We start from the raw sequence: 15,711 nt of genomic DNA on the forward strand, positions 1-15,711 counted from the left end.
TAGCTGGGGGAGCGAATATCTAGTCTCTACTGCAGCTGCTAGTGTGTGAGCATTATAAAAAAGTCAGCGGCATGCTAATAATCTTTTAGAAGCAAATTCCTTTCTTCCCAATAAGTGAAAGCGGTAGATGGAAGAATGCTGCATCCAACATCTCTAGTTAGACCTCGAGCTAAGATTAAAGAAAAATCAAGTCGGGTTACACATACCCAATTACAACGAAGGCGCCAAATTAAACAACGGACGAAGGAAGGCGCCACGGGACAACCACGTAGGCGCCAACCCGCGTCGCCTCCCTTCGTCCGTTTCATTTGGCACCTTCGTTGTAATCATGTATAACCAACTCGCCCACCAGCATGTGCTCAGTTACACATACCAAAATCTTAACTCTTATGCAACATGCCCTAGTAGGAGACTCCATATGAGTTGACTACCTGGGGTTCCTTAAAATTCACCTTAATCTAATCACACAAGCATTTTTGCATTTCGCCCTCATCTAAATGTGGCCGCTGCAACCGTGAATGACTTCCAAGGTGAGCAGCACAATGCCATAGCCACCAAACTACTGTGGTGGGTGCCCTCAGTTAACGGTACTTGCCTACACAAGAGGGTTTGCATGTCCCGTCAGGTAGCTACTAGACTGCACTGCATTTCTTTGCCTTTGCAGCTGGACTTGCAATTTCAGTTAAGTGAGCTTGAGATACCCACTCAAGAAAATTTTTGCTGATCTGATATGAAAAGTAAGCATTGATCTGTAGCATGGTTTCTTTAGTTTTTTTTTGAAGTTTGGTTTATTGGTTTACTGGTTTATTGGTTCTGAAGTTTGGTTTATTGGTTTACAGAATCCCAATTAATCAGGTTAAAAATTTTAGATGATGTCCAGCTCTAATAAAATCTTAGTTGTTTAAATGCTTTCAACAAATTGTTTATTCTTCAAACACTAGATCTTAATTCATAAAGCAGGGAACAATCACAGGACAGTGGCTTCCTACCGTGCAATCCCAGAGAGGTCCCCTTCAATATGAAAGAGTGTTCCTAATGATTGCACTGAAATAGAAAAAAACTATGTGTTCACTGGCTGGTGCTGGGCATTACATATTTCAGGAACAGCACTACAGAGTATCCAAGGTCCTTTTTGCATGCTGCCACAACACTAACAAGAAATGCTGTGCTTTGCACTCTGGTTGTTCATTGTTTAATTAGGAATCATGCCATCTTGAGAAGGATTTAATTAAATTATGGGGTTCCACATGCCAAAACCACAATTTGATTATGGGGCCCGCCGTAGTGAGGGACTCCAGAATGATTTGGACCACCAGGGGTTCCTTAACGTGCAACTATTTGGGAAGGATTGTGTATATCAGCTTGCACCTATGAAATGAGCTACAGGCACAAGAAAATTAACAGGCGGTCAGATTTTGTTTCCACCAATGTTATTAGCATACATCCGTTGCCAGTAGCCACAAATTTACATTTTCTACACTATTAAACACAATACTAAGTCGGGTCACTTCTTTGTAAAGGATGCGTACCAAACCACTCACAATAGAGCATGCCAGGCATGTTCAACAAAATAAAACCTTTATTTACCATGAATTCAAAAGAATTGGTGAAGTAAGTTAAAATTTTTTGTGCACATTTCGTCTGACTGAATGTGCAATTGCAGCCAGCCTTATTGCAGTGAGGTTCACAGAGCGCTTTGTAGTGAAAAATACAGGAACTACACAAGGTAAAGGCGAGATCATCAAATGCCGTGAATGCCTCCCTTGCCACCAAAATGTTTAACTCGTTCACAGAATCATCACTATTTCATTCATTGACATTCGCATCCTTTCTGCCCTAGATAGCTTTGAAGATGTCAACGGTCGTAAGTTCTGATTACACCATCACATTGTCATCAACTGCAACGTATCCGTCAGCAATCACACCCACTGGTGTGTTGCAACCAGCAGTGTACAAGTTGAGTGATTCCTGGAGCAGTGCAGCAGATACTTTTGACATTAGCACGTTTGTCAAGTGCATAGCTCGCGCTGCCGTTGGTACTAGCGCACAGCACTCTTCAGCGACAACTGTGAATGGCAGTGATAGCATTGCTACAAGCAGTGGCATAGCCAGAAATTTATTTCGAGGGGGGGTCTGCCAACAACTACCACCCCTAACCCTCCCTTTATCTCTACACACACCTGCACACACACACACAGGTTGTACACCATGCAAAGACAAAGTCCTAGCACTCCACGGACAATAATGCTTTAAGGAGGATGCACATTTTGCAGCCACTTCGCATCAAATTACGCTATCATCCTTATGATATTTAAAAATGTATTTAAAAAAAAAAACAAATTTTGTTCACGATGCATTTAATAATGTATGTTGATGACCTAGCTCGTACATGACTTGGAAGAACTTACAGCAATAAAAACGTGGCCATACAAAAAAAGGAGGGGGGAGGAGTGCACTATCATGCGTCTTTTTGTTTGCAGGCCAGACTTGTTGCAGTCCAGGTAACAGTGGAGATCACCGCTGTTTTCCAGCCAGATAGCCGGCTAGAAACTATTTGGTAAGTTTACTATTTTTAAGGGCACTATTTTGCAAGTTTTCTATCGCTCAATTGTGCTTTCGGCATTGTGGGCATGCTATAGTATTCCAGATTTTAAAATCGAGGAGCGAAGCTTTGCGCTAGCACTTCGATAGTATCATATGATGCAAGTTTCACTCACTTTTGGTGACCTGCTGTCCGATTTGTTAGAAAAGATGTTTCGAAGTAACTTGCGATCATGGTATTGTAGTCATCACATGACGCATATTGTCATTAGATCACACTCAGGAACTCATGAGGCAGACAGTCCAAAGCAAGGCTGCTTCCTGTTTAGAAGCCCTTATGAAAATTACGACATCCGTTGTTCGCAGTAAAATAAGGGCCAGTAGCTCAGAGATTTGAAAGCGTTACGTCTCCTGACACAATCTTTTCTGAAAAATGCCGAGACTGTTAGTTAGGATGGGCTCTCCGCAGTAAGCAGCACGTGTTACCATGTGGTAGGTGAGCCTCATCTAGGCGACTGGCCATGACCGTCTGGTGTTGAGCGATCGGGCGGTGACGAGACACGCTCCCTATGCCCATAATTATCCGCCAACATCGCGCATGATGCCTTTTATGCATGCGTCCCCTCCTCCTCATATCCATCACTCCACTCCCCTTCTTAACATTCTTTTCTGTTAGTCACTGTCACACTCTTCAACATTTACCCATTTGACGTAATAGTTCTGCAGAAACCCTTAAGGTAGAGAGAAGTAATTATTTAAGGGTATATTAGACATCCGCCAAATTGTAGCGATTGCTACAAAGTAAACCCATATGGGTTCCTCGAAAGAAAAGCCTCGCAGAAAGAAAAGCCTCGAACCCCGGACCAGGACGAATTTTTCTTGAACTGCGAAGCTTTTCTTTCAAGGAACCCATATGGGTTTCCTTTGTAGCAATCGCTACGATTGGGTGGATGTCTAATTTTACCTTAAATAATTACTTCTCTACGCCTTGCAGATTTCCGCAGAACTATTACATCAAACTGTTGCCTTTGCTTCGAGTTGACAAATTCGACTTCACCCTGCCATCTGCTAGCCTCCTCGTTAGCTCAGACATTAGAGTGGCTGCCCCGGAAAGGCGGTGGTCCTGGGTTCGAGTCCCAGACCATAACGAATTTTTCTTCAACTGTGAGGCTTTTCTTTTAAGGAACCCACATGGGTTTCCTTTGTAGCAATCGCTACAATTGGGTGGATGTCTCATTTTCCCTTAAATATTCGCCAGTTTGTTAAACGGCATGGCGGCCACTAATATTCCTATATTTCTGTTTCTGTGTGGACTTCAAGGTCATTCTCCTACCTGCCCTCCCACCTGTTTGTTGTGGCAGTTTCTAGGCTTCCCTGGAGCAGCACACCTGTCCTTGATGTATTTTGCCACGCAAAGCATTCTTTTAAAGGGAAGCTTTTTCTTTTTTTTCATAAGTTTGCCCGCATTGGGGGTGCATCAGAGCGTGTATATATTGTCACGTAAGTGACGGCGAGCTGGCTCGCACAAATGCAGACAGAAAGTGACATGATCGAGGAGTGTCCAGCACTGCCGCACGTGTTGCTGCGCATTGACAGAAAATTGATAACATGCATGAATGGTAAAGCAGAAATAAACGCGCGTGGCAGTATATGGAAGGAGCATGGCAGAGAGGAAGGAAAGAAGACACAAGAAACTCGTTTGGACTTTTGCACTGCGTCAAATGTACACAATGCCATCTGGGGCCCCTGGGTGTCTATCAGCACATTAGCCTCATCACAGCTGTAATTATCCATGACTGCCCGCAAAACCACTGCAGAAATTGCAGTGCTTACTTTTCTACAATACTCAAGTCCAGAGGAAAGCTAGATAGAATGGTAGAGATGAAGGGGGAGAGGAGGCAGAGAATGGGTAGATGAGTGGTCCTATTAAGCCGCTTAACATGGCCTAATTGAAACAATCTCTCTTGGAGCCAACTTTGCCACATTTCTTTTTCGATCACACCACAAGGAGCTCAGCTTGCGTGTACGTTTAGGAAAAGTGAGTCAACTAATACAATTAATCTTACTCAGTGCAATGTTTTTAACCCCCCCACCTATTTCTTTTTCTTGATTTCAACTAAGATGCCATTAACTCGCCTTTGTTCCCTCACCCAATCTGCTCTCTTCTTATCCTTTAACGTTACACCCATCATTCTTCTTTCCCTAGCTCGTTGTGTCGTCCTCAATTTAAGTTGAACCCTTTTCGTACGCCTCCAGGTTTCTACCCCGTACGCGAGTACTGGTAAGACACAGCTGGTTATACACTTTTCTCTTGAGGGATAATGGCAACCTGCTGTTCATGATCCGAGAATGCCTGCCAAACGCACCCCAGCCCATTCTTATTCTTCTGATTATTTCAGTCTCATGATCCGGATCCGCAGTCACTGCCTGTCCTAAGTAGATGTATTCCCTTACCACTTCCAGTGCCTCACTATCTATAGTAAACTGCTGTTCTCTTCAGAGACTGTTAAACATAACTTTAGTTTTCTGCAGATTAATTTTTAGACCCATCCTTTGGCTTTGCCAGTCAAGGTCAGTGAGCATGCATTGCAGTTGGTCCCCTGAGTTACTTAGCAAGGCAATATCATCAGCGAATCGCAAGTTACTAAGGTATTCTCCATTAACTCTTATCCCCAATTCTTCCCAATCCAGGTCTCTGAATACCTCCTCTAAACAGGCCGTGAATAGCATTGGAGAGATCGTATCTCCCTGCCTGACGCCTTTCTTTATTGGGATTTTGTTGCTTTCTTTATGGAGGACTACGGTGGCTGTGGAGCCGCTATAGATATCTTTCAGTATTTTTACATATGGCTCGTCTACACCCTGATTCCGTAATGCCTCCATGACTGCCGAGGTTTCGACTGAATCAAACGCTTTCTCGTAATCAATTAAAGCTATATATAAGGGTTGGTTATATTGCGCACATTTCTCTATCACCTGATTGATAGCGTGAATATGTTCTATTGTTGCATAGCCTTTACGGAATCCTGCCTGGTCCTTTGGTTGACAGAAGTCTAAGGTGTTCCCGATCCTATTTGCGATTACCTTAGTAAATATTTTGTAGGCAACGGACAGTAAGCTGATCGGCCTATAATTTTTCAAGTCTTTGGCGTCCCCCTTCTTATGGATTAGGATTATGTTAGCATTCTTCCAAGATTCTGGTTCACTCGAGGTCATGAGGCATTGCATATACAGGGTGACCAGTTTTTCTAGAACAATCTGCCCACCATTCTTCAACAAATCTGTTACCTGATCCTCCCCAGCTGCCTTCCCCCTTTGCATAGCTCCCGAGGCTTTCTTTACTTCTTCCAGCGTTACTTGTAGGATTTCGAATTCCTCTGGACTATTCTCTCTTCCATTATCATCGTGGGTGCCACTGGTACTGTATAAATCTCTATAGAACTCCTCAGCCACTTGAACTATCTCATCCATATTAGTAATGATATTGCCGGCTTTGTCTTAATGCATACATCTGATTCTTGCCTATTCCTAGTTTTTTCTTCACTGCTGTTAGGCTTACTCCATTCCTGAGAGCACGTTCAATTCTATCCATATTATACTTCCTTATGTCAGCTGTCTTACGCTTGCTGATTAACTTGGAAAGTTCTGCCAGTTTTATTCTAGCTGTAGTGTTAGAGGCTTTCATACATTGGCGTTTCTTGATGAGATCTTTCGTCTCCTGTGATGGCTTACTGGCATCCTGTCTAATGGAGTTACCACGGACTTCTATTACACACTCCTTGTTCATAAAAAATAGCCTTCAAAGTTGAAAAATTTGCTAATCTCAACAAAGGAACCTTTCACTTTCAGTGATGTGTCATTTTGTTGCAGAAAAGATACATGGTATTTCACAAAACCAAGGTGGATTCCTTTCATCAGACGTATTTCCCTATCTCATAAAAAAATTTTGTTGAGGAGTAGTAGTCATTGGACACCCTGTTCATTCTTATCTGAACATACCCTGTAGGCAGTTACATTAAGTGTCAAAAAGCAATGCTGGAGCTGCATATACAGTCAAAAGTACTCTGCATAACGAACACTGGTTCAAGGAAATTTTTGGCATAACGGAGTTATCATTTGTAGTCATTATCCGACAGATGTCAAAGCATCAAAATCACCACTACAAAAAAGTCCACAAAAGGCACACTTTTGCTTCCTTGGAGCTTTCATGCTTTCAAGCCTAGACACTGCCACCGCCAAAAGAGAAAAAACTGAATACTTAAAAGCCACGTTTGAGACTCCTGACACCAAGAAAATGTTGATAAACAAATAGAAACATCATGCGTATCCGGAATTCCGCGCACAATTTGTTGGTGTACAGCAACTGCATTGGAACCCCTGTGATCATAGAGGTTTACTTCCACAATGCCGTTCTCAAAGAAATGAGCAATGACAAAATCATCACGAGTGTTCACAACAACTTTGCTTAATCCTGTGACGAAGACGCCAGAACGCACAGTATGCAGTCATTCAGACGGCCCCTCGTGTATACGAGACCTTTCATACCATCTAGACTTTGTCGAAGTGCGTCCTGACACCATCACAATGGCTCACCCAACAGAATATGAAAATGTCGCATTGCTGCTCAGCAAGCGCAAGAGCCAAAATTATACTTTCAGAATTAAAACTTACTTTCTGTGCCACTAAACCTAAGTCTCAGAGTTATTAATAAATTTCACATCAATATTTCATAGCAACTAAACTTCTTTTCCGAGACCCGTCATTTTCATTGTTGCAAGATTCAACTGTACTCAACATTAGTCTGTGAAGAGAACTTCATGAATGGCAGACTTAAAACAACCGGTTTAATGGAATAAGAAAGGAAAAGAAGTCAGAAGCTCCTAAACATCTTTTTCAGATAGAAGCACAATTTATTGCCTAGCATCGCCTAATCTCCATACCAGAATATGCATTTGGCTGAAAGAGTATTCTCATGGGCTTCCTTAATGTGCACCCAAAGCTCAGTGCAATTGCCTAGCATAGCCGAGTCTCCAAACCGGAATATGCATTTGGCTGAAAGAGTGCTCTCATGGGCTTCTTTAATGTGCATGCAAAGCTCAATGCAGGAGCATTCTTGCATTCTATGGAATGAAATGAATGAATGCAATAGCCTTTGCTGTGAATCAAACCTGTCGGTTCATGCCCTGCCCAGGAGCAGAGTGCCATAACCATTGAGCTGTACCTGCAGGTTATTAAGATACAGTTGTGTCACCTCACCAAGGTAACGCAATATGTTCAAAGAAAAATGTACTGGGCTGCAACTATAGAGTTTCTTAATAGCTCTTCACTGCAGTGTAGCTTTCATGTATTGAACCACTCAAACCGGCAAAGTAAGAACATTAAACTGTTGCCCACATCTTACTACTGTATCCACTAAACTTGTATGTTAAAAACTGAAGCCTTTCCAGAATTGCCGAACACAGGGCTATACCCAGAGGGGAGGGGGCTAGGAGGTTCCAACAAACAAGCTATGCTGCAATAGACATGAGAAGTTATGAAAAAAGATCTGGCAAAATGCAGTACTTTCTCAACAACATGCTTCTCAAACTTGCGAAGGTCAACGGTTGGAGGGAACAAGGTGTAGGTTGGAAAAAAAGTCCACAGAAAAGCTATATTCTATTAAAAGGCCCCTCACCAGGCCCCATAGCAAATTTTGGTTATATGGTGGAAGTTGTTACATGTCCTCTAGGGAATGTTCTGCCGCAAAAATTTTTCAAATCAGCTCATTAATAGCCGAGATAGAAATATTTCAGCGCCGTGAACCCACGATTTCAGCAGGCGGGCTCCACTGCCAAGCAAGACGCTCTCTTCCCTCGCCCCATCTAGCCTATGCAAGTGAAATTCCTTCCCTGCGTTCTCCCATACCTGACCTCGAGGATCGCGTAACACATACGTCACAGGCACCGCCTTCATATTTTTTTCCGCTCCTCGCCTTTTTCCTTTTTTTTTTCGGCGCTACGCATTTTCGCTGATGACTTCACGAGCGAGCTGTTGTCTTGTTCACGCAGTGCATGATTTTGCGTGCTGTGCACAACGAAACATGACTAGCGGTACAATTCAGTCCTACACGAATACAGAGGCAGAACAAGCGGATAGTAGAGCGTGATCGCACGCTGGAACACGGTAGAAAATGGTATAGTTTCGGTACCTCCGTACGTGACCACACAACCGTGGGAACAAGCAGACGAAGCAGAATTACATCTCTCTTGCTTCGGTGCCAAGTAAAACAAAAAACATGCAGACATTCCGTTTGTGTGTTTTATTATTTCTCTAAAATTCAATTCGTCAATTCAAGCAACAGATCACAGAGATAACAGAGGTCTTGAATAACTCTCGAAGTCATGTGTCGCCACAAGCGCATCACACTGCGGACACGATTACGTAGGCGCAGGGCACGGAGTAAGACATTTAGGAGGTGAAACTCCCATCAGCGCGAGCGGGCGCGGGCGACCAGATAAGGTCACAATTGTTGTATGCCCCAACGAGGCCGTATACAGAGGCGGCGCCATGCGGCGCGTCGTAGAAGCCGCAGCCAAAAAAAAAAAAAAAAAAAACGCAGCGCCCAGGCAGGCGGCTCCGGTGCACTTTCAGCGGCGGTAATTTCTTTCCAGGCCGCCAGCACGATAGCAGCTCCACGGGCTTGTGACCTTTTCTGGTCGCCGCGAACAGCGGAGTTTCCACTCTTAAATGTTTCATGCTCCATGGCGCAGGGGCACGATTACGTCACCGCCCAGCTTGGAGCGCGACGGCCGCGAGTGAAGAGGGAAACGGCGTTCGGATTGAAATTTCAGACCTTTCCGCGGCGCGTAGCGATGTAATGCTTTGCAGACACGATTGTTATCACGCAATGTATGCTTTGCGCTTGTCAGCTCAAAATCGCCAGACCTGGTGAGGGGTCCTTTAAGAGACACATGAGGGAAATGTCTCATGAAAAGATTAGCAAGATTAAGTTTCAAATTGACATGACATTCCTCACAAAGCTCTGTTGAGCTATTTTGAAAGATGGCGCACCTAAGCATGCATAGCCAGCAGCAGATGATGCCAGCCCTGCAGATGTTGGAAAATTGTTTATAGAGCATATGTGAACGTTCCAATCCGCATAGTCAGGCAAGTCGTGTTTATGGAGGCACTCTCGACTCCTCTTGCGGACTGAAAGAAAAAATACATTAAACAAGAAGGCTGAGGGGGATTATAATAAAAAAAAATGTGAGGTAGTGCACTTTTGGAAAGGCTAACTTATTAGCAGTCTGATAGCACTTCATGATTGCGTGCAAATTATTACGTTCAAAAAATTTCATTGTATGGTTCCGTGTTGAATGCAAGCATACAAAGAGGTGTATGCAAATGCGTGCTACTCAAATTGCAAAGTTTTTTTTAATATTTGCATACTTTAAGTGCGATTTTCTATAAAACTGCCTTTGCATGATATAAGTGTCATATAAAATGTGCATAAATCTTTTTTGTGCCATTTCAGTGGTTATCAATGTTACCCAGGCTTTCAAAACAATTACAGCAGAAACGATGCTCGATAATTATTTAAGTCAATGAGAAGCATTTCTGCCCCTGCAACTGGTGCAAAGCCCAAATGAACTCGCATCCTGCTGGGGAAGCGTTCACTCGAGGACAGCCACATGTGCAACCCATTACAGTGACAACACATGATCAAAAATAGAGGTGGTCAGAGAAAATTTGTCTTCGACAAAGTGCTTTTGAAAGTGCATCTCAGTCCTGCAAGTGGCGGTACTACAATCACTGCCGCTTAGTCTCGGCGGCCTGTTCAATGGCCATTCGCTTGGCATGCCACTGTTCTTCGGCCATGCATCGCTTCTCTTGTTGCTGGCGCTCCACAGCCATGCTTATCTTGTCAGCCCATCACTTTGCCTCCTGCCTCGCCACTTCTGCATGCACTGCACATCTCTTCACTCTCTGCTCCTCTTCTGCTCGATACTTTCGAGGGTCCATTATATCTGCAAGTAGAGGCCTACACGCAACGTACGAAACAAATACCCAAGAAAGTGGATGGGAAAATGGCGCCGCGGTAGCTCAATTGGTAGAGCATCGCACGCAAAATGCTAAGGTTGTGGGTTCGTTCCCCACCTATGGCAAGTTGTTTTTTTTATCCACTTTCATTTCCACTAATTTATCATTTATTTCATTTATTAAGCACAAGTAATTTCCCCTATGTTGTCCTTGGTGTCAGTGTTTGTTGGCTTCTTATGATACGACTAATAAAAATCGGGCCCCCCCGTTAACCCCCTTTCTTCTCGTTTGTTACTCAACGAGGGTCTCGAATCCGGCAACACTGATGCCTTCAGGTAGCATGCGTGGGTTTATGGACTGGTTGCCTTCACCCAAACGATCACGTTCTCGTGACGCCTGGGGCAGAAAGGATGTTTGACATCCGCCGCCAATGTCTGCGAGTGGTGGCGCTGGCTAACGCTCCCAGGGTTCTACTAAGAAACATAAATACCCCAGAAAGTGGATGGGAAGACGGCGCCGCCGCGGTAGCTCAATTGGTAGAGCATCGCACGGGTAATGCGAAGACGTGGGATCGTTTTCCACCTGCGGCAAGTTGTTTTTTCATCCACTTTCAGTTCCATTAATTTATAATTTCTTTATTTCATTTATTAAGCACAAGTAATTTCCCCTATGTTGTCCTTGGTTTCAGTGTTTGTTCGTTTCTTATGATATGACTAATAAAAATCGGGCCCCTTCGTTAACCCCCTTTCTTCTCGTGTAGTGCCACCAAGTCGCATCTTTTTGTGGCAGGCACACCTGCACCTTTGAGTGGAGCAAGGAGAGGAGGCACCAAGCCAGTAGCGGCATGCGAGTGGGCACATGGGAGAGCGTGCACATGTGCATGGATCAAGGAGAGGCCGAGCAGGGAGGTGTGCACGCATCGGTGACAAACTCTGACCTTGGACAGCCCCACATTTGGCCTTGGCTCCAAGTGGGCAAAGAAATGCTCCGCATTTAAAATGACCTTGCAACTTATCCTAATATGACTGAGGCTTTGTTTTTAAATCACCTGGTGCAATGCAGAACATTTTTACAGAATAACTAATCACATGATTGCCTGTAATTAGTTAAAATGTTTAAAAAATTATTTAAAGGATACAGAGCATTGTCGAAAACATTCAGGTGCATTTTTTTTTAGGTTATATATAAAGTGTAGGAAAGAAGAATATTACACTGCAGTAGCTGGCTTGTGCGCTTAAACAACCCACAAATGAAAGAACCTGGCATTATTCCTAATTTGCAATTTCATAGAAGCGACAGTGCACTGATATAATTCTTGTTGTATGGTAGCCAACAGGTTTAGCTGTGCTCTTATGGGTCGTTATTTGTTTCGTGAAGAAGTGCGCTGGTTTCACTTACGACATTGCAATGAAAGAGCAGCTAAAGACTTTTCAGCTGTACTGTGGCCAACAATGTCATCGACACCTTGTCAAATTAGGGGTCATTAGGTAAAATAATGTACCAAGTTTGTTTCCTCACAGCTCGCTTGAGGGCAGTAGAGTGGCACCCTGCAAGCCAATAAGTAGTACAGAAAAACATATGGCTTTCATACGCTTCCATTTTAGTGTGGAAATATAGCATACAGGAAAAGGAATGTGGCACAAACATGCTAGTTCAATGTTTTTAACGATGGTCGAAGACTATCATTTTGACAGAATTTGAGAACGTTAATATTTTAATTGTGAACTACTTTCAGTTAATTACGCATACCACAGGTTACATTGATACTTTTTTCAGATCATGGCTAACATTTACCTGGGCCAGCCCATATGCACATAAAGGATTCCTTGTACCCTATCCAGCTGTCAGTGGATGGTAATCGTAACAAATTGCCAGCCATCATTGTTTTTCAACTAATGTAGGAATTAAAGCCTGCCATCTAAAACGAGCACAAATCTGAGAAGCTGGAGACCTGTTGCGAAACTAATCGTCAAAAAAAAAAAAAAAAAATGTACACATACTTTCATGAAGGCAGTTCTGCAGTCTTGGTGAATGTATTAATTCCTCTCTAGAGTGAGAAAATACATAGCTGTTATAGAGCACAATACAATCAGTCAGCAAGTCATTAGCCAAGAACATGTATCAAATCTGAGAAACATAACCAGCTATTAGATAGCCATCAAATGCCTAAAACTAAATGTCATTTTCTTGGCATTCTTTGGCCATACCTAGCCCTTACACCACAAAACACCACACCATCATAAAACCAACTGTAATTTCTTACAGTGAAATGTAATAAAAAGTGGCACTCTCATGCACAAGCACACAATTTTCTGAAACACACAGCACAAAACAAAGTTCAAAATCACTGAAAATATATAAATTAAGCTACCTGTGCCTGTATTCATGACTGATCACCTTCAAGGACACTTCTATATGATATAAGACACAATGTCTCGCTGGAGTGAATGGCATAGCATTATTGCCCTTGACAACTTTATGCAACATGAAAATAAGGCTGATGAGAGGTGAGCAATACCTTCTTTCACACCCACTTCTGACAGCTTAGACAATTAATGTGCACTGAAAGGGATGTGACTAAAAATTATTGAACAAGAGTATGTTCAAGCATTTTCAAAATGCATGACAATTTTTAATACAATCGAGCTTCGTTAAAAGGATGTCAGACCTGTCACAAAAATACTTTCATTTTATCTGATATTTGCTTAAGCCTACAAGCTGATATAGGTGGGAAAAAAATCACAATCTGGCCTTTGCAAAAGAAATGCAGGCATATGTGATGCCTTTCATGTGCCAGAAAAGGACTTGATTTTAAAAGCTCGATGGCAACTTGCCATGCCAACACATGGTACATGAACAATGCTTAATTAAAAACACACTTTGCACTGTTATAAATGTGCAACTGTGCAATCGGTGCGATCACAAGGCATCCCCATGTAGGTGACTTATATGCGCCACGCAGGCCATTGGCCAAAACGTTTTGCACACGTACATCCAGAATGGGCAGTTTCGCACTGGCCTTACCTGGTATTTAATATCTTTGCTACCAGAATACGTACACTGAATGCCTCATAATCAGATCATGGTTTTGGCACGTAAAACCCAAGAATTTAATATGTGCACTGAGCTGCCAAGCAAACAAATATTTACTTCACTATCACCAATAGTGTCTCAGACCTTGCATTTTCAGTTTTGTTATAGCAGCAGAATACTTAATGAATAAAGTACGACCAACAGAATTTTAGATTTACTTTGTTATATCAAATATTTCGTAATACTACAGACTAAATAGCACCTTTGAAATGTATACTTCATATTTACAAAAATAAAAAGTTACATTGAAATAGACATGTTTGTTTATCGATGTGCGACTACACAGGCTATGATTAATCCAGTGCAAACTGGCACAACAGTCAGTAACACTGGAACTGTCGAGTGTGAAAGATCTTCAATGTAAAGCAAATTCATTTTTGAAATTTGTACAGACAGTACAAAGTTCCATTTGTGTCTTTACCTGTTGTACAGCACCCATTATTTCCATACGGGAAATAATACTTGTCACTTTATATGCAATGTCCAGGCAATAGAACAAAACGTAAATAACATGGCAAATGGCAATAAATACAAGTTATGTCAGTCAAGCCTGGACAAATTAGTATGCAACTGCTTGCTTCACTTTTATCTCCCATTTGTTCCTTGGCCACAAACTATGCCAGTGAACAATGGAACACCAAAATATGTTGCTCAAAATGCTTGTTTTTTTCCTTATTTTTTAAATTAAGAAGCATATGGTCAAAATAAACTGCAAACAGGTAGGTGGCAGACTTATGGGCAGACTCACAGCTGCAAGCCATAATACAAATGCACATCAGGGAAGTATCAAGAAACTCCAAAATGAGGGAACTTGGCCTATTTTTAAGCATTTGCAGAGAACTCAGCAGCAGTTATGAAAGCAGGAAAACCACTTCTATGGTGATGGGAATCACAGTTTGAGCAGGAGTGTTTGTGAGAACAGAAAGCATTCAAGTATATCAAGTACTAATCTGACTACTCATTGCAAGTCTTTAAGCAATTGTAACTATCAATCTCAGGATATCTTATACAATGATAAATTGCGCATAAAAAATACTCACTTTCCATTAAGCCAAATTCTATCCTCTCTAAATTTCTTCCCAACTGCAACTGTGGTTGTTGCACACAACTGTAAAAGACGTTAACAGTAATTAAAACCAAAAACAATTTCAAAAGCCATAGTAATCGTACAACACGGCAAGCCACTTTGTGCCTTGTCTGTCAAGTCTGCGCAAAGTCCTTGCAACTATATTCAATAAGGATACCATGGTTGTTGAATGTTCAAACTAGACTACTCCCCCCCCCCCCCCCAGCTATAGAAGCAACAAATAGAACTATGCAGCACCCATAACAATCAGCTGCTTTAGCATTGCTTTTTTTGCATCAACTCGTAGCAAAGCTGCATGTAACAAAGGGATAATAAATACGTATTTAACACAACACTCAAATTCTGCATTTGGCAAAGCTGTTTACCAGAAAAACTGGACATCAAATAAATAGTAAAAGTCTAAGCATATGGCAGCAACAGATGCCAATGTGCCAGGACCATGGTACTTGTCCTGTCAAGTGCATTTTCTGCCCCTTACGTTTGATGCCCCAGTTCCTTGAAGTCAAGAAGCATGACTAAGTAGCACTAGGTGCTCTTGACTGCTGTTAGATATGCAATTAGATACGATTGTTATGATCGACCTGTCAAGTGCGAGAAACGTTCAGGCATGCATTCCCATGACGAAATAATTGCCCTCTTCCCCGAAAAAGAGTCACCCCTTTATGCCCCGAGCAGACACAAAGGGAAAAACGAAGAAGACCCAATGGGCAGGAGCTTGTCGACTGCAGAACCTGACAAAGGCACTGATACTTCCACAGGTTCCCCAAGTTTTCCAAGAAGATATAGACTACAAGAAGACCGCAAGAGATTACTGAAGGCCGTCTTGGCCCCCGTGTAAGGCAGGTTATGATCGACCTATCAAGCATGAGAAACGTTCAAGCAGGCGTTCCTGTGTAGACATAATTGCCCTGTTCCCTGAAAAAGCGTCAACCCTTTGTTCCCTGAGCAGACACAAAGAGAAGGACGAAAAG

At 42.5% G+C, this 15,711-nt stretch overlaps 2 protein-coding genes and 2 non-coding genes across 11 annotated transcripts in view; 3 read left to right on the top strand and 1 right to left on the bottom strand.

The window, feature by feature from the left end:
• LOC142589298 (uncharacterized) overlaps window positions 1–15,711 on the top strand; it is a 126,511-nt gene that overhangs the window by 90,995 nt on the left and 19,805 nt on the right. The window contains exons 3-4 of one of the 3 annotated variants that reach the window (XM_075700904.1): window positions 2,481–2,557; window positions 11,350–11,714. In XM_075700904.1, coding sequence (XP_075557019.1) covers window positions 2,481–2,557; window positions 11,350–11,557 — 285 coding nt within the window. In that variant the 3' untranslated portion in view covers window positions 11,558–11,714. Of the gene's footprint in view, window positions 1–2,480; window positions 2,558–11,349; window positions 11,716–15,711 lie in introns of those variants that run through there. The other 2 variants (XM_075700903.1, XM_075700902.1) reach the window with 2 other exon arrangements.
• The window catches only part of Mvd (mevalonate diphosphate decarboxylase), a 116,308-nt gene that overhangs the window by 74,483 nt on the left and 26,114 nt on the right, over window positions 1–15,711 (bottom strand). For 3 of the 6 annotated variants that reach the window (XM_075700865.1, XM_075700883.1, XM_075700881.1), the window contains exons 3-6: window positions 14,694–14,761; window positions 12,561–12,628; window positions 9,592–9,729; window positions 990–1,044 (exon numbers count right to left, since the gene is read on the bottom strand). In XM_075700865.1, coding sequence (XP_075556980.1) covers window positions 990–1,044; window positions 9,592–9,729; window positions 12,561–12,628; window positions 14,694–14,761 — 329 coding nt within the window. The remainder of the gene's footprint in view (window positions 1–989; window positions 1,045–9,591; window positions 9,730–12,560; window positions 12,629–14,693; window positions 14,762–15,711) is intronic. The other 3 variants (XM_075700873.1, XM_075700885.1, XM_075700886.1) reach the window with 3 other exon arrangements.
• On the top strand, window positions 10,613–10,685 carry TRNAL-CAA (transfer RNA leucine (anticodon CAA)). The gene has a single exon. It is a non-coding gene; the product is annotated as a tRNA-Leu (tRNA).
• TRNAT-GGU (transfer RNA threonine (anticodon GGU)) lies at window positions 11,079–11,150 on the top strand. The gene has a single exon. It is a non-coding gene; the product is annotated as a tRNA-Thr (tRNA).

Source organism: Dermacentor variabilis, chromosome 1 (assembly GCF_050947875.1).
Source record: "Dermacentor variabilis isolate Ectoservices chromosome 1, ASM5094787v1, whole genome shotgun sequence".
NCBI classification, from domain to species: Eukaryota; Metazoa; Arthropoda; class Arachnida; order Ixodida; family Ixodidae; genus Dermacentor; species Dermacentor variabilis.